The 24,227-nt window shown below is 49.3% G+C and overlaps 2 protein-coding genes across 2 annotated transcripts; both read left to right on the top strand.

Moving 5' to 3' along the window:
- The first annotated feature begins 6,376 nt into the window (after positions 1-6,376).
- LOC135826008 (guanine nucleotide-binding protein-like 1) lies at positions 6,377-9,430 on the top strand. Its single transcript, XM_065338641.1, has one exon. It carries the CDS (start codon positions 6,595-6,597, stop codon positions 8,401-8,403), a length of 1,809 nt encoding a protein of 602 aa, XP_065194713.1. The 5' UTR covers positions 6,377-6,594; the 3' UTR covers positions 8,404-9,430.
- Positions 9,431-20,534: 11,104 nt separating this feature from the next.
- On the top strand, positions 20,535-23,442 carry LOC135826007 (guanine nucleotide-binding protein-like 1). Its single transcript, XM_065338640.1, has one exon. The coding sequence runs from the start codon at positions 20,617-20,619 to the stop codon at positions 22,423-22,425; it is 1,809 nt and encodes a 602-aa protein (XP_065194712.1). The 5' UTR covers positions 20,535-20,616; the 3' UTR covers positions 22,426-23,442.
- Positions 23,443-24,227: the final 785 nt, after the last annotated feature.

The following is a 24,227-nucleotide window of genomic DNA, read 5'->3' as shown; positions in this document are numbered from 1 at the left end:
GGCTGTGTGGAACAGCATCCGGGATCTACAGACTGCCCGGCGTGGATTGATTCCCACTAAGTCGTGCCTGATCAAACAGACTGATGGCTCACCATGCTCGTCCGTTGAGGCACAGCAGAACCGCTGGTCTGAACATTTCGAAAAGCTGCTGAACCTTCCAAGCGGCTTTGTCCGATCTGAAATTGACTTGGTCCAGCAGCGCAACATCATGGAACACCTGGCCACCTCACCCACTGCTGAAGAGGCCCAGCGCTGCCTTCGCTATCTTACGAACGGGAAAGCTGCTGGAAGCTCCGGCATTCTACCGGAAATGGTCAAATACAACTGCGACCTATTCTATGCCAATCTGTTTAAGCTCATTACCGCGGTTTGGGAGGAGGGCGTAGTACCGCAAGATTGGGTGGATGCTGAGATAATACCGATACCCAAGAAGGGTGACCTCACTAGCTGCGACAACTGGCGTGGCATCGCACTCCTCGACGTCATTGGCAAGCTGTTCGGACGCCTGCTGCAAAACCGATTGCAGAAAGTCGCCGAAAGTGTGCTGCCTGAATCACAGTGTGGTTTCCGGAAAGGTCGCTCCTGCACGGACATGACGTTTGTTGTTCGCCAGGTTGTAGAGAAGTGTCACGAGCACCAATCCAAGGGATTCCTGGTGTTTGTCGATTTGAGGAAGGCATACGATTCTGTTCCGCGTGCTGCACTGTGGATTGTCCTGCTGAAGCTGGGAGTCCCGGAGCAACTGGTCAGCCTTCTGAAGTCTTTTCACGACAACATGACAGCCACGATCATCGTTAATGGTTCCCCCACTGAAGGCTTCCCAGTGTGCAACGGATTGCGCCAAGGGTGTACAATGGCACCAGTCCTTTTCAACTTGTTTGCTGGTGCAGTGATGGAACGTTGGTGCGCACGCGTCCAAGAGCGTGGAGTGTCTGGTTTTCCACTCCGTACCTGTGCCGATGGTCAGCTTTTCAAGAGATCTAAGCGTGGTAATGATATGGTCATCACAGATGGTGAGTTTGCTGATGATGCAGCCTTGTTTGCACCCAGCCACTCGGATGCTCAGCGTATGCTTGAGATATTTGCGGAGGTCAGTGGAGCATTCGGGCTGTCTCTCAACATGGCAAAGACAGTGTTCATGGCTGTTGGGCATCAGATCAACGACAGTGACCGTACCCCGCTAAGCGTACAAGGCAACGCCATCCAGCATGTCAGCCAGTTTACATATCTCGGCTCAGTGGTAACACCAGACGGACGATGCCACACCGATGTGTCCAACCGCATAGCTGCTGCATCTAAGGCCTTTGGCAGCCTCTACTCGGCAGTTTTTCGGAACACTTCACTAACATCCAAGACAAAACAACACACGTACACATGCTGTGTGTTGTCGGTGCTGTTGTACGGGGCTGAGAACTGGACACTGTTGCGTGCCGACATACGTCGCCTTGAACAATTCCACAACCGCTGCGTTCGTGTCATTCTCGGCATCTCGCGTTCCAAACAGTGGGAGGACCACCTGTCATCTGCCTCGCTGCATAGAATGTGCGCTACAGAGCCAGTTGCTGACATGGTTGCCCGTCGACGGTTGCAGTGGCTTGGCCACATTGCCAGGATGGACGACCACCGGCTTCCAAAGGCAGTGTTGTTCTCGTGGCTCCATACTCCACGCCCTGCTCATGGCCCCAGGCGTCGATGGCGTGATGTGGTGCGCGATGACCTCAAGGCGTTCTGTCTATACACCGGTTGGTACGACCTCGCAGCTGAACGTGGCGAGTGGATCCAGTCCATCTCGGATGCTATTGTTGCACGGCGTTTACGCCTTGAAACGACAGCCAAGTCAGTGTGTTGTGCGATCTGTGAGCGACTCTTCGCCAGTGAAAGCGGACTTCGGCGGCACAAATGCAGGGAAGAGCGACTGAAGCCGATCCATGAACAGGCCGGTGCTGTGTTGTGCGAAACGTGCCATCGTTGGTTTGCTAGCCGAGGTGGATTTGCTGTGCACAGCTGCTCTCCCAGTCTTGGTGACGCTCCAGTTCCAGAGATTGTTGCACCTCGCCCACCTGATTGCAGCCAATGTCATTATCACTGCCACACCTGTGACCGCTGTTTCCGGAGCAAAGCTGGGCACCGCCGGCACAACTGCAACCGCAGAACATGCAGCTCTGGCTCCGAGCGCCGCACCATCCCATGCCCGACCTGCTCTCGGAAGTTCACACGTCTCCAGTACCTGGCTCAACACAAATGCAAGAAGTAACTCTGCCCTCCTTGCCTCTTTGAGGCACTGCATCACCTTTAGGTGGCAGTTTCAAGGTATGTATGTGTGTGTGTACGTATGTGCTTGCGTGTTCGTGTGTGTCAACATATTACAGCTGCGCGTTTACTTCACTCTGCAGGAGCCACGTTGTATCCAATGCCTGCTACGTCTGTACCAGTATTCGCAACAGATGGGCTACAGCAAAGGACAAGATGCAATACAGGTATGCTGGTTTTTGTTTGCAGTATCCTCACAATTTTCCCTATTTCAGTTTTAAATCGGCAGCGAGGTGACAGAGTTTATCGTTCATTTGTTAAATAATCAAATAAAGCTTTCGGGTTTGTTCATGTCCTGTAGCTTGTAATTTATTTTTCTTCGCATATGTTGCACCTGCAGAATGGTAGAAATTGTGTTCTCTTGCATTAGTAATATTATGCTAGGCTACAACACTGTGTGTGCATGTTTGTGTGTGTGTGTGTGTGTGCATGTTTGTGTGTGTGTGTGTATTTGTATTTATGTGTGTTGTAGGTCCGCAGCAGCCTAAGTGCTGTAACCCCAGCTGCGCATTTCCGCAGCTACCGACCAAGCCGTGCCGCAACAACAACTGCTCTCATGTGTTTCACCATGTTTGCAGTACGCACGACATGGGAACATACTGCAGGCATTGTCGTGTGAACGATTGGTGATGCATGCTTGGGCGTTTGTGCGTATGCCGTATCCATGCCATCGACACGTGGACTTATGTAATAGGCCTTGTTATTTATTTGCTTTCCTGGAACCTTAGCTGGTACGCTCTCTTTGGCTTTTGTCTGTCACATTATTTAAAAGACTGGTGCATGCGGGTGCGTCAACCTCGTGGCTGCGACTGGATATCACGATATGCCTCCGTGTGTGTGTGTGTGTGTGTGTGTGCGTGTGTGTGTGTGAGAGAGAGAGAGTATGTCTAGGTATACGTGCGGGCATGCGTAAGGCTAATTGTTAGAAGTATGTGCATGCATGCTGAAGATTGTGTTGGTGCTTCTCTCTGCTCAAGTAACTGTATGTAGCTGGACTTGTCACGTTGTCTGTGTTGTGTACGCATCACTTTGTCTGCACTGGTGCCGTGACAGTCGATTGCTTTGATTCATGCTGGCTGGCTCTTTATAGTTCCGTTGTACCGGCGCTGCAGCTAGCGTAGCCTGTGTGTGCAGCCCTATATGCACGTGCTGAGTTTACAGTCTTCTCTCGAGTGGTAATTATTAACACTAATTCTGTTGGTGGACTCTGAGAATGAATACTTCAACAATGATCACTCCACACAACTGCGTTCTGGTGTGCTATTGAGTTAAGAGGACATATTGTTCTGAGAGCTACAGAGGGAGAAAGAGAGAGAAAGAGAGAGAGAGAGAGAGACAAGCAAGATTTGACTGATTGATACTAATGTATTAGCGATTCGACGGTTGTCTTCTTCAGAATGATAATGAAGAGAGATAAAGACGAACACATCGTTTCTTTCCTTCTTGACTGCTAGTACTGTATACACCTAATGCTGATAGTGATGGGAGTGCTGGGAGGGTACAATCCACAAACTGAGGGTTGGCGGTTCGTTAAATGTCTCCTGCAATCATGTAGAATTGACGGTTCCAATAGCCCTGCCATATCCCTTCAGTCGGCAGCTGGACACCAATAGAGGCTATGCGATTACAATATCAATAATTGATATGTGTGGGCAAAGTCGCGGCATAGCGATGGACTAGCGACTCGCGCTGTATACTGACCATTCGTTCCACAAAACGCATATCCACTTGCGGCAAAGACGATCTTGGAAATATACTGTTGTGCAAGTCTGCAGGCGAAATTAATGTGCCTATCATTTCGCACATCTCCTCTTGCTTCACGGCCCTATTATGTATGGCCGCAAATCACGACAGTCATGATGATATGTTGCTATGCTCTCTTGCACAGCATCGAGTAGACCAATTCTCAAGCAGCACGAGTTAAAATCCTCACATATCAGGCACATGAATTGAGCTGATTCTCTGGCAATGGGACAATTCTGGTACGTTTACATGTTCAGCATGGTCCCTTCTCCAGGAGACGTGTCTGACGCCTCGCGCCTATTCATACAATGATTTCCCTGCATAGTTCATGTACTGGTGCGTCACGGCCACACATATCTTGCATCAAAAACTTCCGCCGCTCCATACCAATGCCAGATTTTCGGGTAATCGAAAAAGCACAGCTCCATTTCAAGCTCCAAGGCAGACAGTCCTGCAACTCGCACAGCATCAACTGCAAAGCTACCACGATGTTCTTAGGCTTGACATCTGCCAACGACAAAGCTCTTTTAATTCTTTTACCAGAGCCAACAGACGGGGGAAGAACCATCTAAATAATTACCGGTAATTGCAGTTGGCGCAATGCATAATCACAATCAGTTCGTAATTTTTCTCCTTCAACAAATTCTCTCTAGACGAGATAAGAAAAATACGGTATGCATACGGTACATACACCAGACTACTTCGTACTTCATGCGACTGATTCAGGTTGCTCATCCGTCTGACCTTGCAATGGCCACGGCCAAGTGTCCTACACCAGGCAACGAGCTTCCCGGTCGGTATCGCGGACCGCTGCGACGCGGCCACGTACGAAGGCTTGGCTGTGACGTTTCTTTTTTTATGAAAGAAAATCTGCAAAAATAGATAAGCTTGTCCCTTTAGTCCTACCCTTAAAACAGTATAAGGAAGATGTGCAAAATATCACCTTTGAAATAGGATAACAATTGTAGGAATCGGTGGCGTGTTGGTGAAAACTCTAGTAGTTAATCCATTCCCGGGTTCTATTGGAGCGACGACTGGGGTTAAAAATCACACGAGAGCAAGTGGTTTTCGTCATGTCTGCCTACATCTATGCGGCTCAGCAACAAAGCACTAGCCAATTCGTGGGAAGCAGTGACAGAATGATTAGGATAATGCAATCATCACCTACCACAGTTGTTATCTCGCAACAGAATTCGATCCTCTGGCACTATCTTAGACCCTACGAAGTATACACAGAACTTAGAATTAGTGATAGTGACTTGGGCGATAATTATAAGAAGAATGTTGTCAAGTCAACTCTGTGGGAAGTATATGAGCTCCAGTGTTACGAGTAACTAGAATTGAAAAATAGAGAGAATCAGAGTTGCAACTGAACTCTACTGAAAGAATATCTATTCAGAACCTGCTGGCTTTGTTCGTGAATTTATTGCTTTCTCCCCTACCATCCCCCCCCCACACACACACACAAAGCATACTGGCTTCAAAATTGGAGAAATGTTGGAAGTGTTGGAAGGGTTTCGGCGATTCTCAAAGGAATTCTCCAAAATTGGCGAAAGCTTAGCGATTTTTCGATAAATCTCGTTTTTGGCGAATTTTTCGGCTTGCGGGTATATGGATTTTACTAGTAACGATCTTTCTGATGGCTAGTGGTTGTTTGAGAGGAGGTTAAAGAACACTAGTCACATGACTTCAACGCACTTGTACTACAACTAGTACAAGTACTGAAATAGAGAGCTCGAGCTGTAGGCATATGGTGTCAAGATACGTGACGTCACCACATCCCCCTACGCCTTTGGATCCCCATCACCACACACACTTCGCATTAATACTAGCAGGATGCAGTCATGATGGATCTGTTTTCTGAGAGGGTGAAGTGCAGCGCGAGCTGGCATAGACTGCATAACGCACTCAAACTCACCTACGTAGATCTACGTGACTCAGCCACTAGACATGAGTGACCATACCGTGCACGTACGTGGGAGGCTCTCAGCAGTCAGCACAGTCCACGCTTACATGTCATGACTGTAAGAATAATAATACTAACGGGGTCGCACCCTGTAATAATAACGGGGCTGTTAATTGTATAGTGTGACGTCAATGGGTCCTAGGATACGCGTGGCAACGCAGAGCACAATGGATAAACAACAATGGCGAGGCCCAGCGGGATACGGTGATCTTGCTCCTTTCTATGGCTTGCACGTACATGTACGCTCAGATTCTAAGCGTCGCGGATCATGAAGCCCTTTCACGTGCTTCACCCACGCCAACAACCTGGTATAAAGGTGAGCGCGGGAACGAGCATTCTCTCAGTTACGTTACACAAGTCAGTAGTGAAGAAGAAATCGGTTCCGTTTGGTGTTGATTCAATACTTTGTGTTTTATAACTCCTTGTTTCTGAACGCAGACCTCTAGAACCAGGTGACAGAGTGCTATATTGTCGGTTCAAGGTGAAAGAAGAATTTTGCTTTCTGGATTCTCGCCTCCAGTTCTGGTGGATTGTGGTACTTTCCAGGCAATCTGCATTTATTGACATTGTTGAAAATGCCTCAACACAGTCGCCGAAAACCGTTCAGTGGCAAGCAGAAGAGAGCCCAGCTCCAGCGAAAGCGAGATGTGCAGCGATTCCGAGAGGACGACGAGGAGCCTGCCAAAGAGAAGCTGGAGATACGCTCAGACTCGCCATCTGACTCAGATGAAGATGAAGAAACACTGGTCACGTCTGAAAGTGCCAAGATTGCAGATAAATTTGAGCCCAAGTTCGAAGTAGGCGATGCCGTGGCTGAGACAAGGCGTCAAGACAGATACAAACTGATGTTTGCCCAAGAAAGTGCCAGCGAAATTGAGGAGCGCAAGCGGGAGTCGCGTCAGCCATTGCAAACCCTGGCAGAAAAAGACTTGGAAGTGTCCTATGAAGATATCTATGGAAGTATGGAGCACATTGACATGCCTGTTCGTCCCACCTGGCAATACAGCCTGAGCAAGCAGCAGCTGGAAGCTAAGGAGCAGCGCTACTTCAATGAGTACATTGACCGGCTCATGGCTGATACACACGGCCATCCGCTAAGCTACTTTGAGCGGAACCTGGAGACTTGGCGGCAGCTGTGGCGTGTGCTGGAGATGTCGAATGTAATAGTGGTTATCGCCGATGCACGCCATCCCATCCTGCACTTCCCACCATCCCTGTACCGCCACGTCGTACATGAACTGAACAAAACGCTCGTGCTAGTGCTGAACAAGATAGACTTGGTGCCGGCGAGTGTGGTACTGGCGTGGCGCGAGTACTTCTATGGACTGTTCCCGCAACTTCACGTCGTCCTCTACACGGCACGCCCAGGGAACCAGAGCAGCAGCCAGCGCTCCGACGCCAAGGGTCTGATGTCGCACGCCCGGTGCGGCGCTAAGCGGCGCATGATATGCGTACAAGGTGCCCGTCAGCTGATCCGCGCCCTGGCCAATGTGGTGGCCGATCACAGTATGCTGTCCGGTTGGACGGATAAACTCTCAAAGTTTGAAGTGTGCGACGATGCTGGAATAACAGCAGCATCAGTGCACGAAGAGATAGTACGTCATAGCCGGCGTCGTAAGCATACTGCATACTCCAGCAACGGTACCAACGGTGGCAATGAAGGTACGGCAGCGGCAACAGCATCCTCACCGCCGTCATTCATTACAATAGGTCTGGTCGGCCATCCCAACGTGGGTAAGTCCTCCATTCTCAATAGCCTGATTGGCAAGAAAGTTGTAAGTGCGTCGCGCACACCCGGCCACACGAAGCACTTTCAGACGCACTTCCTCACACCGCACATCCGCCTGTGCGACTCACCTGGCCTAGTCTTTCCGTCACGTGTTGAAAAACAGCTACAGATCCTGTCCGGAATGTACCCTATTTCCCAAGTGCGTGAGCCATATACATCCGTCGGCTATCTGGCGGCGCGCCTGGGATGTAATTTGCTGTACCGACTGGGACTGGCCAAGAAAACAAGTGAAACATGTCCGACTGTTCCTCCACAATCCGATGCATGCGTCGACAGTTCAACAAACCCGCTGTGCAACGGCCACGCTAGTTCAAGCTCACTTCGTTGTGACGGCCACACCTGGTCCGCGTGGGACGTCTGCGAGAAGTGGGCGGAGGAAAGGGGTTTCCATACCGCAAAGGGCGCCCGTCCCGATACCTACCGTGCCGCGAATCATATTCTGCGCCTGGCGACAGACGGGAGAATAGCACTGTTCGTACGACCGCCGAAATACACTGAAGACTTAGCGAAATGGATGTGCCATCCCGAACTAAAGAGCGTTGTTGCAGTCCAACTGGAGGGCTTGGACCATGATGAGTTGAGGCCAGAGCCTTAACCTGTTGGCACAGCTTAGTGCTAGCAGCAACTCCAGTGCTGCCGCATCGTCAGCAGATGATAGTTCCTGTCGTGGGGTAGCGTCACGTGCGGCCGCAGCCTCTCCGGCCACCCGCAATCCGTTTGCCGGATTGGCCGTGGCGGATAGTGAATAATGTGAGAAGTGACACGGACTGTGTTTGTTTGAGGTGCTGTCGCACCAAGCCACATCTAACTATGTTACATTTCACACTGTGGCTGAATCACCCAAATGTCTTATCTTATCTGCCCCCCCCCCCCTCACACACACACACACACACACTCTCTCTCTCTTATCAAGTTAGTTAATCACTATTGCGTTTGTGTGACTCTGACTCCGAGACTTGTGGTCGGATGAGCCTATCACACCACACACGCACCCCATCCGCAATAGTGCCCACTGTTCCCCCCGCAGCCCCTTGGCTTCTGTGGATGCCAAAGTTGAGAGCCAGACAACATCACCGGTGTTCTTGATTGCGATGTGCACTGCTTTAACGTTTTCAATCAATCATCAGTTTCAGTTTTTTTAAACGTGTTAATTTTCGTTGGCTGAGGGTAGCAAATGAAACGAAAAATGTATTTTCACCATAGTTACAGCACCAGGATTGTGTCAGCTGTATTTTTTGTCAGTGTTCTCAAACTTTTCTCTTCATCGTGGTCTTTCTCTGTTCGTTGTAGTTTCCCACCCGCCCTCCCCTTTATTCTCACTTCGGGATAGGTCATGCAGGCTACATTTTGTTCATTTATCTTATGGGGTTATTCTAACCGGTTTTTCCTCAGGGTTGTGCCTCCGCCGGGGTCCTGAGGTTTTTTCCGCCAGCTTCGGGCTGGTTAATTATCCGGCGGCCCCATTCACCACAGTGGTTCACTTCTTGCATCATGTTGGTCTGGTACATACGTGTACATGTATATGCGTGAGGTGGCATGCCCTTCTTCATGCTCATCTATACACTACGCTAAGCTCTTCCATCTTCCACCGTGAGTGAACAAAGACCACACTACTACTGTGATCTGTATCTTTCTGTTGTGTGTGGGTGGGTGTGTCTGCGGTGTACGCAGAGGCCAGCTAGCTGGCAAAAACTTTTGATACTTCTCATTGTGCCTGTGGAGCGTCGGCCGTAAAATCGGCCTAGTGTGAACCAGGCTTAAAGGGGAAGTGCATCGATTCTTCGAGTAGGGTCCAGAGGAAAGACAATTTGATATCGGTTCGAATGGCATATCTCTTTCCATACGATACGCCAAACTTGCCAAATCGCCAATTGTCTGCTCACGTTGCCATAGAGACCAGCGCAGTGATGACGTATGAAAGGCATTGCTCCTCCACAGAGAAGGTTGATCACTGCAGAAATTGGTCATTTTCATTTGTTTTATTGTATTCACGATGTGAAAGAAGTGGTTTGTGAACTGCCTGAAAAGAGAAAAAACGCCAGACCCACCAGGATTCGAACCCGGTCCTGGTGGGTCTGGCGGTTTTTTCTCTTTTCAGACAGTTCACTTCCCCAACTGATCCTTTGAATTTGAAGTTCTCCCAATCCTTTCAAAAATGTATCACTCTCTTTCACTTCTAGTAGAGTCCAGAAACTGACCGTGGTTGGTCCCGAGGGGGAGGGAGAAAGACCCAAGTGCCATCAATATGTGTGGCACGTGTAGTGAGCTGCCTTTGGAGTGAAAAACTTGTCAGCGCCTTCTAGGTTCAGCCCGGTCCCATAGCTCAGTGGTTAGAGCATTGCTCTTGACAAGCAAGGCCCCGGTTCGAGTCCTGGTGGGTCTGGCGGGTTTTTTCTCTTTTGAGGCAGTTCACTTCCCCAACTGATCCTTTGAATTTGAAGTTCTCCCAATCCGTTCAAAAATTTATCATTCTCTTTCACTTCTGGTAGGGTCTAGACACTGACCGTGGTTGGTCCCCTGGGGGAGGGAGAAAGACCCAAGTTCTATCAATATATGCGGCAAATGTTGTGAGCTGCCTTTGGAGTTAAAAACTTGTCAGCGCCTTCTAGGTTCAGCCCTGTCCCATAGCTCAGTGATTAGAGCATTGCTTATCGCAAGCAAGGTCCCGGGTTCGAGTCCTGGTGGGTCTGGCGGTTTTTTCTCTTTTCAGGCAGTTCACTTCCCCAACTGATCCTTTGAATTTCGAAGTTCTCCCAATCCTATCAAAAATAATATAATTATGAAATAGTTGTTGCGACTTCGGCGATAATTGTTTAGGAATGGATTTGCTGACTAGCTGGTTTGGAGGTGACAGTGTTCTGAATGACCGAGGGTCTTCTACGTCTGCTCTCACCGTCCAAGAGCGACATTGACTCACGCTGCTATTTGGTGTTCACGAGGTGTTTGTCGCGCTGCAAACAGAGCGTCTCTGTAAGTTTGTATCTCTGGTGATGTTTGTGCCTGGAGAGCACTATTATAAGTCGTGCTCTTCAGGCGCAATCTTCCTCAGCCTACTCAAGCTCAACTGATGAATTCCCCGAAACACTGTGTATTGAGCAGGGAGTGTTGCCTTCTTGCAGGTTCGCCGAGTCGAAGGTTCGATGGACTTCTCTTGTGCTCTGGATGGCAGTCGTGAGTCAGTCAAGTGTCAAGTCAAGTCGGCGGAATAGCACGAGCTACAGTGTGGGAGCAAACCTAATCCTAATATAATTATGTACAACCAAATATTGTTATACTGTTCAGCACAATGTTTTAGCGTAAGTGCAGTTTGGGGACGGAATCTTATCTCTTTTTGTCATAGTCCCGCCACTATTCACACCTTGTTTTCAGGTAGATTGGGTATTTTGTGTGTATGTGTGTGTGCGTGTTTCTTTGCTAAACGCGTGTAAGTGTGGGTATGATTCGGAGTGTGAGCTGGTGTTAGCGCGTGTGTGTTGGTGCGAGTGTGAGTATGAGTGTGTGTCTCTTAGTTTTGGCATGTGCATGGGTATGTGTATGTGTGTGCATGTGCGGAAAGGATGGTGCAATTTTATCACGTTTGGTGTAGTTTCGTTCCACATTGTGTTGCCTGATATGGGTCCACATCACTTGTCTTTCTTCTCAATCATTGGGATAGCCGAGCTCATGGTTGAAAATTTGACTGAGACAATGTAATTTGCAGCAAAGAGACCAGTTGATTTGGAGAAGGTGTATGCACAGTTTTTCAAGTGATGAAGTGGCTGTAGTGGAGCTTGCTCACATCAACACATATACATTGTAGAACAATCAAAACAAAATATCAGTAGTGACGACACCATACATTCAATATAAATTATATACATTGTATGCCACAGAGGCTGGCCATTGTCCAGGACATGATTAGAGCGCAGCAGTGTGGGGTGGTGGATGATTACGGAAGATTAAAAATCAGTGAATTACGTACATTGTGCTTTGTTTCCGAAATTGATGCTGGGCGTGCGTTGGGCTACTTGACTCCTCTACTCCTAAGTACGCATCCATTTATTTACAACCTGAACATACGTCCAATTCATATAGATAATATCCTAACAGATGTACCGGGGTGAGACATACGAACCAACAAGATTGGCTTCTTACTGGCGCTTACATATACATCGCGTTCCTCAATCAGCGTGTAATCATTGGACAAGTGCTCAATGTTATAGGTAATCAGCGACTCGCGAGAGCGTGATACATGTATCGTCTCACCAGCACAGCATCCAGAAATAGGAGTTGAGGAGCTATTTTTAGCGGAGGATGCAAGTATCATTTTCATGTTCTGATCACTCTGTCCACAGTCCCACGTAAACCCTATGTCTAACTGACTGGATGTGCAGTGCACAATTTCTATTGCAACTGCAAAATAACGTTCTTGAATAGGTTCTAGGGCTCGGATACTAGCAGTTCCATCCTCAATTTGACACAGGGTGACATGCGTGTATGCTACGTGTTCAATAGAATAACTTAGGCATGGTCGTATAAATCCTTTCGGAGAGCTGTGGACGTCACCAAATGTAATGGACCTGCATCCGTAAACCAAAAGTTTGGCATTCAAAGGGCTGCATGTGCGCAAATCGTCGATCAACTCGTATCCTTGCAGTTTTGGCAATGGACGAGGACTATCCAAGCGGATTTCCAGAAGGAAAACAGCCGCTTCAGTACACTGAACGTGAGCACGCACTTCACCTGTGCTATAACCTGATATCGGCACGGCCACTGGGATCATCGTAGCTTGGATTTTAGTTGCCCAGATTTGAATACTGCAGACTTTCAATGCGGGTTCAGATATGGGATCACCTTGCGAATTGTTTACCAAAGCTGTAATTTTCGTCTCCTCGCCTACATAACCGATGTACATATTGTTCTGATCGGAAAATGCACACCTGGACAAATCGATATGAGTGTTGTTAACGACCTCTCCTGTAGTGCCGATAATGCCTGCCAAACCAGAAAGGTTCTGGCACTCAAACGCTAATCTCCGCATCAGAGAATAATTCTTGTCGCCGAAGTACTGCAAAGAACTTCTAAGAACTTCAGTCAAGTGTGGATGGATTTTGAGGAGATCTTCATTCCTCAGAGAAGATTTGCTGATGGCCTTCAAAGCATTGGGTTGGAAGAAAACTCCATTGCACTCGGCAAATGTGTGAGCCTGTAGCTCCCGTAACTTCTTACTTTGCAATTCCACCTCGTTCATCAGGTCTTCTTTTCGTTGCTTGATCCGGTGAAGTTGCTCGTCGCAGTGTTCATGTATCAATCTCTTGATATCAGCTACTTTTCCTTGGAGGTCACAGCCAAATGCTTAAATGAGATCACCAGCGCGTTTCATGCCTGCTTCCACTTCTTCTTCCTTGTCTTCGGGTGATATCTTTCTCTGACGCTCCGTCAGTCTCGTACGTACAACTGCAGCTTCCGCACTTATATCGCGAATCTGATTTGTATGAGAAGCGTGTTTGCTTTGGAGCTTACACTTTTCACACAGAACCTCTCTACATTTGGCACACTAATATCGCATGGTCATCTTGCTGTGGACAGGACAATGGTGCACTCGCCCCTGTCGAGGTATCGTTTTCCGGCAACTTTGGATGGAGCTGCTTGAATCTGGTGGAATTGTATCAAGTTGCATCTCTTCGCAATTACGAAGTGGATGAACTTCATCTACAAGATCACATGGAACATTGTCGAACATGGAATCGTCCACCAACTGCTCTTCGTGACTTCGACCAGGAGGTGGACATGGCGTAGGACATCGACACTTGGCACAACGTATTCTCCCGTCTCGCTGAACACTGGCTGCCAGGCATTCCTTACAGATATTGTACAGACACGTGAGGAGTTTGCCTGCTTTATCGACTCCATCTCTGCAGAATACACACGGTGGCCGCATCATACAGTCGCACAAAATAAACTGACCAGGTATTATACGTCGCTGAGAACAACATAGCTTAGAGGATGTGAGGATTTCCTTTTAACGTCACTGAGAGGAATATGACCAGAGTATGTGAGCTGAGAGATACCACCGTCATACATACGTCCAGCGCCATGTTGGTGCACCACTTACGACTTTTAAAGCGGTATAAGGAAGATGTGCAAAATATCACCTTTGGAATAGGATAACAATTGTAGGAATCGGTGGCGTGTTGGTGAAAACTCTAGTAGTTAATCCATTCCCGGGTTCTATTGGAGCGACGACTGGGGTTAAAAATCACACGAGAGCAAGTGGTTTTCGTCATGTCTGCCTACATCTATGCGGCTCAGCAACAAAGCACTAGCCAATTCGTGGGAAGCAGTGACAGAATGATTAGGATAATGCAATCATCACCTACCACAGTTGTTATCTCGCAACAGAATTCGATCCTCTGGCACTATCTTAGACCCTACGAAGTATACACAGAACTTAGAATTAGTGATAGTGACTTGGGCGATAATTATAAGAAGAATGTTGTCAAGTCAACTCTGTGGGAAGTATATGAGCTCCAGTGTTACGAGTAACTAGAATTGAGAAATAGAGAGAAACAGAGTTGCAACTGAACTCTACTGAAAGAATATCTATTCAGAACCTGCTGGCTTTGTTCGTGAATTTATTGCTTTCTCCCCTACCATCCCCCCCCCCCCCCCACACACACACAAAGCATACTGGCTTCAAAATTGGAGAAATGTTGGAAGTTTTGGAAGGGTTTCGGCGATTCTCAAAGGAATTCTCCAAAATTGGCGAAAGCTTAGCGATTTTTCGATAAATCTCGTTTTTGGCGAATTTTTCGGCTTGCGGGTATATGGATTTTACTAGTAACGATCTTCCTGATGGCTAGTGGTTGTTTGAGAGGAGGTTAAAGAACACGAGTCACACGACTTCAACGCACTTGTACTACAAGTACTGAAATAGAGAGCTCGAGCTGTAGGCATATGGTGTCAAGATACGTGACGTCACCACATCCCCCTACGCCTTTGGATCCCCATCACCACACACACTTCGCATTAATACTAGCAGGATGCAGTCATGATGGATCTGTTTTCTGAGAGGGTGAAGTGCAGCGCGAGCTGGCATAGACTGCATAACGCACTCAAACTCACCTACGTACCGCTTTTTTTCAAAAATGGAGGCGGGAGGCCAAAACCGAGCTGCAGGCTCTACTGCATTTGCCTTCAAGCTTGACGATGACTGGCCAAGCCAGCACATGTTCTATATAGACAACCTCATGAGCAGCGGAATTGCGGTCTCTGACATCCTGCAGATCGACCTCCACGGCCGTCGTGGATTTTGTTCAGTAACTGTCTCGAGCGTGGCGGTCCGGGATCGTGTGCTTTCCCAAGGCATCTCTGTTGCTGGTAAGCCCGTTCAGTTAACTATCAGTGGCGCTGACGTTGTCAGCGTCCATGTATTTGGATGCCCCCATTCCCTGTCGGATAGTGCTGTCGCAGCCTCATTCCTGAAATTTGGCTCAGTGATAGGGGTCCCTCAGCGAGGAAAATTCTGGGTTGAGAACTTCGAAATTGAAACCGGCACCAGGTACGTCACCATTCTACCGCGTACAGTCGTACCTTCGTGTGTAGCAGTCGGCCAGCTGAAACTGCGTACAGTCAACTTCGCTAATAACGACTGCGGATATAACGACAATTCGCGAATAACGACCGAATTTCCATGCCCAGAGCAAAGTCCCATCTAACTGTATACATTTTACTTCGGATATAACGACTATCTGAATAACGACAATTCGCGTATAGCGACATGCTTTTAGTGCCCCGAGGTCATATTCACTGCTTGAATAACGACTTTCTGGGCTTTTGACAGCTATTTCAAGTACCTGTCAGTCAAGTACATGTACCTGTCATGCAGAAGTACCAGAACCTATGGTGATGGATATAATTATAAAGGCACACATGCAAGAAAATGCAGCCAATGGGGGGTGGGGGGGGGGGGCTTTTTCTTCCTTTTTTTATGTTGGCTTCAAAATTGTTGGATTTACCAGCACACCTATATGTATACAATGTACATGTAGTTGTACATGTACATGATTGTACAGTAATCATCATACATGTACATATCTCTGGCCCTGTAGATGGCTCAAAAAGGCATATTTTTCAATTGATTTCCCTTGCATATTGAATTTTTAGTTCCTTTCAACTGCAATATGAAAATAAAGTATACATTGACATAGAGCAAGAAAAGAGCTTGATTTTGATATGCATGTCATACTATACAAAATATGGGTTCACATACATTCAAATGGGACTTCGGTTATAAGGACACTTCGCGAATAAGGACACTTTTCTGATGCCCCGCCGAATGTCGTTATTGGCGAAGTTGACTGTACATGGCACAAAGGACAGGCTAAAACATGCTGGCACTGCAACAAGCCAAGTCATGAGGCAAGGGACTGCCCCGTACTGAGTACGAAGGGAAAGAAGCGTGGCTGGGAGAAAACCTCCAGTCCGGAAATTGGTCTCAGTGACGACACGCAGCAGCAGCAGCAAGTGACGTCCACGGACATTACTGCTGGAACAGCGGACGCACATGGCATTACTGGTGCGGCAACTCCCCACAGCGAGGCACGTCATGCGCCAGCCCAAGGGCAGCAGGCCGATCCCCAGCAGCCGCGGCTACCACTGCCTAAGCAGCAGCAGCAGGAACAGCAGCAGCAACCAGAGCAGAAGCAGGGATCCAGGATTCCCAGTAGCCAAACTACACCTGTTATTCCAGCCTTCCGGCTGGCATCCCGGGGCAAAGCGGCCCATGCGTCTCCGGATGAGGAAGGTTTCACCCTGGCCTCAGGTAAACACACATTCCATCCCCGCGTCCTCACCCGTGAGCAGTATCCCCAGCCGACAACGGCAGCAGTCAACATGATGATCCGCTGCCGCAGAGAAAGCTGCTAACGGCTACAGTGTCCTGCAAGGTAACTATTCTAGTATATCCACGCTATAACTTTCTTATCATTATTCTCACCTATGTCTGACCTTAATCCTAATGCCGCCCCCTTTTTTCCGGGTCTTTTCACTCAATCCCGTAACCCTTTGCATCATCATCATAGTTTAGGTACTAGATCTCAACCACCCCCGATCTCCAGTGCTAGTAGTGCTTCTCAGTCTGAGATAGCGGGCCTCCAGATTAGTTTCCTCAACATTTGTCACTTGCTTAACAAGAAGGACGAGGTCGAGGAATTCATCCAGAAGCACAACATAGACATAATGTGTCTTGCCGAGACATTCCTGACCTCAGAGACCCCGGACAGCCTTGTCAACATCCCAAACTATAAACTTGTCCGTCAAGACAGACCTGGCTTCGGTGGTGGAGTAGCGGCCTATGTACGGAGCTCACTTCATGTTACTCGGCTAGAGGACTTTGCTCGTGGTGATCTTGAACTTCTCTTTCTCCTCGTTCACGGCCTCAATGGTAAACTAATCCTCGGCACAGTCTACCGACCTCCTGGGTCGCTGGTCTCGTACTGGGACAAGCTGACTGACGCTGTGGACTCAGTCCACGCGCCCAGGGCCGGCACGCCTATTGCTTTGGTCGGAGATTTCAATATCGACACATCGTCTTCCAGAGCCGCCCAGCTGACGCATCTTCAACACTTCTGCGGTAACTTTTGTATTTCGAACCACGTCACTGAATCGACGCGTGTTGGACGTGGTGGGTCCAGAACCACCATAGACCTCCTATTGGCTGAGGACGGTGCAGTGGGCTCTTGCCGCGTTCTCCCGCATAGCCTCAGTGACCACCTCCCCATCTTGGCTACCCTTGCCTTCGAAATGCCAACCGTGCCAGTACTCAGATCTAGCCGAAACATCAGAGGAATAAATCTTCCGCAGCTCTGCCAGGACTTGGTCAACTCTCGTCTAGAAGACTTCAGCACAGCGAAATCCTTGGAAGATATGTGGCAGCTATGGTATGACAAGGTCACCTCACTCCTTGACAGGCATGCTCCTGTCCAGGAGCACCGCTTATCCAGCTCTAGACATCAGATTCTTACAAGATCCCCATGGAAAACGGCCGTTTACCATGATGCAGTCCGCGAACGAAATCATGCCCACCATCGTTGGCTCCGAAAACCTACGGACACGGAACTTTACGACACATTTTCAGATGCCCGCAAAGCAGCAAAGCGGCTTGCTCGTCAGCTGAAATCATCCTACTATACACAACTACTGGACACGTGTCAATCCAACCCCCGTAAAGCTTGGAAGGTCCTCAACGACCTCTGCGGTCGGAAGAAATCGTCAACTCCTACTCGACTCACTGCGTCTGCCCTCAATGCCCAATTCAGTTCAGTTGTCAGTGATCCGCAGCGACCTGATGTCCTATCCCAACCTGAGGGACCGGGCATAGCAGATGGCTTGAACCGCTTCGAACCAGCCACATGCGAAGAAGTGCTTGCTCTCCTACTGAAGGTAGACGAGAGGAAGGCCACGGGTAGCGACGGAATTCCCTGCTATGTGTTGCGACACTGCGCTCGGGTCCTGGCCCCGTCACTGACTATCTTGATGAACGCGTCACTGGCCATGGGAAAGGTTCCGATGATGCTGAAATTGGCCCATATTCGCCCCATTTTCAAGGCAGGAGACCCCGAAACTGCTAAGAACTACCGCCCTATATCTTTGCTCCCGGTTGTTTCAAAGATCCTGGAAAGGATTGTGCATAAAAGGCTCTGTGTGCTCCTAACCGAACATGACCTCCTTCCTGCCGAGCAATTCGCTTACCGAGCCCACCACTCCACAGAGGACGCAGTCTTGTTGGCTGTAGATCAATTTTACGAAGCCGCAGACCAGCACCTGCATACCGGCGTGGTGCTCATTGATATGAGCAAAGCTTTCGACAAGGTCCAACATCAGACCTTGCTCCAGGATCTCTTCGAACTTGGTGTCTCCTCTACGGCACTGGACTGGTTTGCGGACTACCTCAGCTCACGACGCCAGTGTGTGGTCACTGCCAACGGTACACGCTCAGAGGAAACAGCTTGCACGTGCGGTGTCCCCCAGGGAAGCGTGCTTGGTCCGATATTATTCGCGATCTACACGAGATGTGTCGCATCAGTAGCTGACCCGGTGCGTACACTAATGTTCGCGGACGACATCATGCTGTACCTGAGCCACGCTAGCGCTCACGCCATCAACATCACCCTTTCCGCAGCAGTGTCGGCTGTCGCCAGGCTACTCGATGCCAAAGGGCTTATCCTCAACACCGGAAAGACGCAAGTGCTTGCAATCAAAGCTGGACGGCAGGCACACCTCGACCTCCACATTACTTGCACTGGCACGCCTCTTGCCCAGACCAGTACGGCTCGCTACCTCGGAGTCACTCTGGACGAAAATCTTCGCTGGTCACCGCAAGTCACCTCTATCGTCCGACGCACGGCTATGAAGCTGCGGATCCTCCGCCAGATCCGGCACTGCCTAACAGTGAGGCAGGCGATGCTGTATTACTCTGCCCTTGTCATACCGGATATTCTATATGCGTCGAATGCGTTTCTCCCAGGACTGTCCGCTGAGCAGCGGAACACAGTAGCCAAACTGGATAAACGTTGTATCCGTTGCGTGGCCGATGAGCACCCATTGGCCCACACTCTTCCCCTGTACACCAGGCTGGGTGTCTGCTCAGCGCTGGAACGAGGAGAATGCAAGCTCCGACTCCTGACATTTAGAATCCGTTCTGGAATCGTCAGTGAGCTGTTGTCGTCCCGAATTGTATTGCAAGGCCCGCCGACAGGCATGACCACTCGAGGTCAATTGGGACGCAACCTTCCCCTCCCCTGGCCCACAGTGCTTCTGGCGCATGCCGACCGCTTCTAGCCAGCTGCCGACTCTGGAATGGCCTGCCCGACTGTATGAAGTCCATAGTATCTGTCCGTGAATTCAAACGCATGCTGCGCGTATTTTACTTCGGTTAAATGTAATGGCTTTTGTAACCTGCTGATGAGGCTCGATAGAATCATGCTACGATGACCCGACTTGTAAATTTGAGATCCATTTTTTTCTGCTCGTCTTGACCCTGCCTCCCCTCATTGCTACTTCCATTTTCGTATTTCTATTTTCATTTATTTTTCTCTTCATTTCTGACTCCTCTTACTGGTTGTCATCGCTTCCATAATATTGGGCAGAACTGCCCGTTTGCCTTGCGATGTAAAATAAATAAACAACAACAACAACAACAACGTAGATCTACGTGACTCAGCCACTAGACATGAGTGACCATACCGTGCACGTACGTGGGAGGCTCTCAGCAGTCAGCACAGTCCACGCTTACATGTCATGACTGTAAGAATAATAATACTAACGGGGTCGCACCCTGTAATAATAACGGGGCTGTTAATTGTATAGTGTGACGTCAATGGGTCCTAGGATACGCGTGGCAACGCAGAGCACAATGGATAAACAACAATGGCGAGGCCCAGCGGGATACGGTGATCTTGCTCCTTTCTATGGCTTGCACGTACATGTACATGTACGCTCAGATTCTAAGCGTCGCGGATCATGAAGCCCTTTCACGTGCTTCACCCACGCCAACAACCTGGTATAAAGGTGAGCGCGGGAACGAGCATTCTCTCAGTTACGTTACACAAGTCAGTAGTGAAGAAGAAATCGGTTCCGTTTGGTGTTGATTCAATACTTTGTGTTTTATAACTCCTTGTTTCTGAACGCAGACCTCTAGAACCAGGTGACAGAGTGCTATGTTGTCGGTTCAAGGTGAAAGAAGAATTTTGCTTTCTGGATTCTCGCCTCCAGTTCTGGTGGATTGTGGTACTTTCCAGGCAATCTGCATTTATTGACATTGTTGAAAATGCCTCAACACAGTCGCCGAAAACCGTTCAGTGGCAAGCAGAAGAGAGCCCAGCTCCAGCGAAAGCGAGATGTGCAGCGATTCCGAGAGGACGACGAGGAGCCTGCCAAAGAGAAGTTGGAGATACGCTCAGACTCGCCATCTGACTCAGATGAAGATGAAGAAACACTGGTCACGTCTGAAAGTGCCAAGATTGCAGATAAATTTGAGCCCAAGTTCGAAGTAGGCGATGCCGTGGCTGAGACAAGGCGTCAAGACAGATACAAACTGATGTTTGCCCAAGAAAGTGCCAGCGAAATTGAGGAGCGCAAGCGGGAGTCGCGTCAGCCATTGCAAACCCTGGCAGAAAAAGACTTGGAAGTGTCCTATGAAGATATCTATGGAAGTATGGAGCACATTGACATGCCTGTTCGTCCCACCTGGCAATACAGCCTGAGCAAGCAGCAGCTGGAAGCTAAGGAGCAGCGCTACTTCAATGAGTACATTGACCGGCTCATGGCTGATACACACGGCCATCCGCTAAGCTACTTTGAGCGGAACCTGGAGACTTGGCGGCAGCTGTGGCGTGTGCTGGAGATGTCGAATGTAATAGTGGTTATCGCCGATGCACGCCATCCCATCCTGCACTTCCCACCATCCCTGTACCGCCACGTCGTACATGAACTGAACAAAACGCTCGTGCTAGTGCTGAACAAGATAGACTTGGTGCCGGCGAGTGTGGTACTGGCGTGGCGCGAGTACTTCTATGGACTGTTCCCGCAACTTCACGTCGTCCTCTACACGGCACGCCCAGGGAACCAGAGCAGCAGCCAGCGCTCCGACGCCAAGGGTCTGATGTCGCACGCCCGGTGCGGCGCTAAGCGGCGCATGATATGCGTACAAGGTGCCCGTCAGCTGATCCGCGCCCTGGCCAATGTGGTGGCCGATCACAGTATGCTGTCCGGTTGGACGGATAAACTCTCAAAGTTTGAAGTGTGCGACGATGCTGGAATAACAGCAGCATCAGTGCACGAAGAGATAGTACGTCATAGCCGGCGTCGTAAGCATACTGCATACTCCAGCAACGGTACCAACGGTGGCAATGAAGGTACGGCAGCGGCAACAGCATCCTCACCGCCGTCATTCATTACAATAGGTCTGGTCGGCCATCCCAACGTGGGTAAGTCCTCCATTCTCAATAGCCTGATTGGCAAGAAAGTTGTAAGTGCGTCGCGCACACCCGGCCACACGAAGCACTTTCAGACGCACTTCCTCACACCGCACATCCTCCTGTGCGACTCACCTGGCCTAGTCTTTCCGTCACGTGTTGAAAAACAGCTACAGATCCTGTCCGGAATGTACCCTATTTCCCAAGTGCGTGAGCCATATACATCCGTCGGCTATCTGGCGGCGCGCCTGGGATGTAATTTGCTGTACCGACTGGGACTGGCCAAGAAAACAAGTGAAACATGCCCGACTGTTCCTCCACAATCCGATGCATGCGTCGACAGTTCAACAAACCCGCTGTGCAACGGCCACGCTAGTTCAAGCTCACTTCGTTGTGACGGCCACACCTGGTCCGCGTGGGACGTCTGCGAGAAGTGGGCGGAGGAAAGGGGTTTCCATACCGCAAAGGGCGCCCGTCCCGATACCTACCGTGCCGCGAATCATATTCTGCGCCTGGCGACAGACGGGAGAATAGCACTGTTCGTACGACCGCCGAAATACACTGAAGACTTAGCGAAATGGATGTGCCATCCCGAACTAAAGAGCGTTGTTGCAGTCCAACTGGAGGGCTTGGACCATGATGAGTTGAGGCCAGAGCCTTAACCTGTTGGCACAGCTTAGTGCTAGCAGCAACTCCAGTGCTGCCGCATCGTCAGCAGATGATAGTTCCTGTCGTGGGGTAGCGTCACGTGCGGCCGCAGCCTCTCCGGCCACCCGCAATCCGTTTGCCGGATTGGCCGTGGCGGATAGTGAATAACGTGAGAAGTGACACGGACTGTGTTTGTTTGAGGTGCTGTCGCACCAAGCTACATCTAACTATGTTACATTTCACACTGTGGCTGAATCACCCAAATGTCTTATCTTATCTGCCCCCCCCCCTCACACACACACACACACACACTCTCTCTCTCTTATCAAGTTAGTTAATCACTATTGCGTTTGTGTGACTCTGACTCCGAGACTTGTGGTCGGATGAGCCTATCACACCACACACGCACCCCATCCGCAATAGTGCCCACTGTTCCCCCCGCAGCCCCTTGGCTTCTGTGGATGCCAAAGTTGAGAGCGAGACAACATCACCGGTGTTCTTGATTGCGATGTGCACTGCTTTAACGTTGTCAATCAATCATCAGTTTCAGTTTTTTTAAACGTGTTAATTTTCGTTGGCTGAGGGTAGCAAATGAAACGAAAAATGTATTTTCACCATAGTTACGGCACCAGGATTGTGTCGGCTGGTTTTTTTGTCAGTGTTCTCAAACTTTTCTCTTCATCGTGTTCTTTCTCTTTTCGTTGTAGTTTCCCACCCGCCCTCCCCTTTATTCTCACTTCGGGATAGGTCCTGCAGGCTACATTTTGTTCATTTATCTTATGGGGTTATTCTAACCGGTTTTTCCTCAGGGTTGTGTCTCCGCCGGGGTCCTGAGGTTTTTTCCGCCAGCTTCGGGCTGGTTAATTATCCGGCGGCCCCATTCACCACAGTGGTTCACTTCTTGCATCATGTTGGTCTGGTACATACGTGTACATGTATATGCGTGAGGTGGCATGCCCATCTTCATGCTCATCTATACACTGCGCTAAGCTCTTCCATCTTCCACCGTGAGTGAACAAAGACCACACTACTACTGTGATCTGTATCTTTCTGTTGTGTGTGGGTGGGTGTGTCTGCGGTGTACGCAGAGGCCAGCTAGCTGGCAAAAACTTTTGATACTTCTCATTGTGCCTGTGGAGCGTCGGCCGTAAAATCGGCCTAGTGTGAACCAGGCTTAAAGGGGAAGTGCATCGATTCTTCGAGTAGGGTCCAGAGGAAAGACAATTTGATATCGGTTAGAATGGCATATCTCTCGCTTCCATACGATACGCCAAACTTGCCAAATCACCAATTGTCTGCTCACGTTGCCATAGAGACCAGCGCAGTGATGACGTATGAAAGGCATAGCTCCTCCACAGAGAAGGTTGATCACTGCAGAAATTGGTCATTTTCATTTGTTTTATTGTATTCACGATGTGAAAGAAGTGGTTTGTGAACTGCCTGAAAAGAGAAAAAACGCCAGACCCACCAGGATTCGAACCCGGTCCTGGTGGGTCTGGCGGTTTTTTCTCTTTTCAGACAGTTCACTTCCCCAACTGATCCTTTGAATTTGAAGTTCTCCCAATCCTTTCAAAAATGTATCACTCTCTTTCACTTCTAGTAGAGTCCAGAAACTGACCGTGGTTGGTCCCGAGGGGGAGGGAGAAAGACCCAAGTGCCATCAATATGTGTGGCACGTGTAGTGAGCTGCCTTTGGAGTGAAAAACTTGTCAGCGCCTTCTAGGTTCAGCCCGGTCCCATAGCTCAGTGGTTAGAGCATTGCTCTTGACAAGCAAGGCCCCGGTTCGAGTCCTGGTGGGTCTGGCGGTTTTTTTCT

Source organism: Sycon ciliatum, chromosome 10 (assembly GCF_964019385.1).
Source record: "Sycon ciliatum chromosome 10, ocSycCili1.1, whole genome shotgun sequence".
Classification (NCBI taxonomy): domain Eukaryota; kingdom Metazoa; phylum Porifera; class Calcarea; order Leucosolenida; family Sycettidae; genus Sycon; species Sycon ciliatum.
Note: the sequence above shows the minus strand (reverse complement) of the source record. Positions and strands in the feature narration are given on the sequence as shown.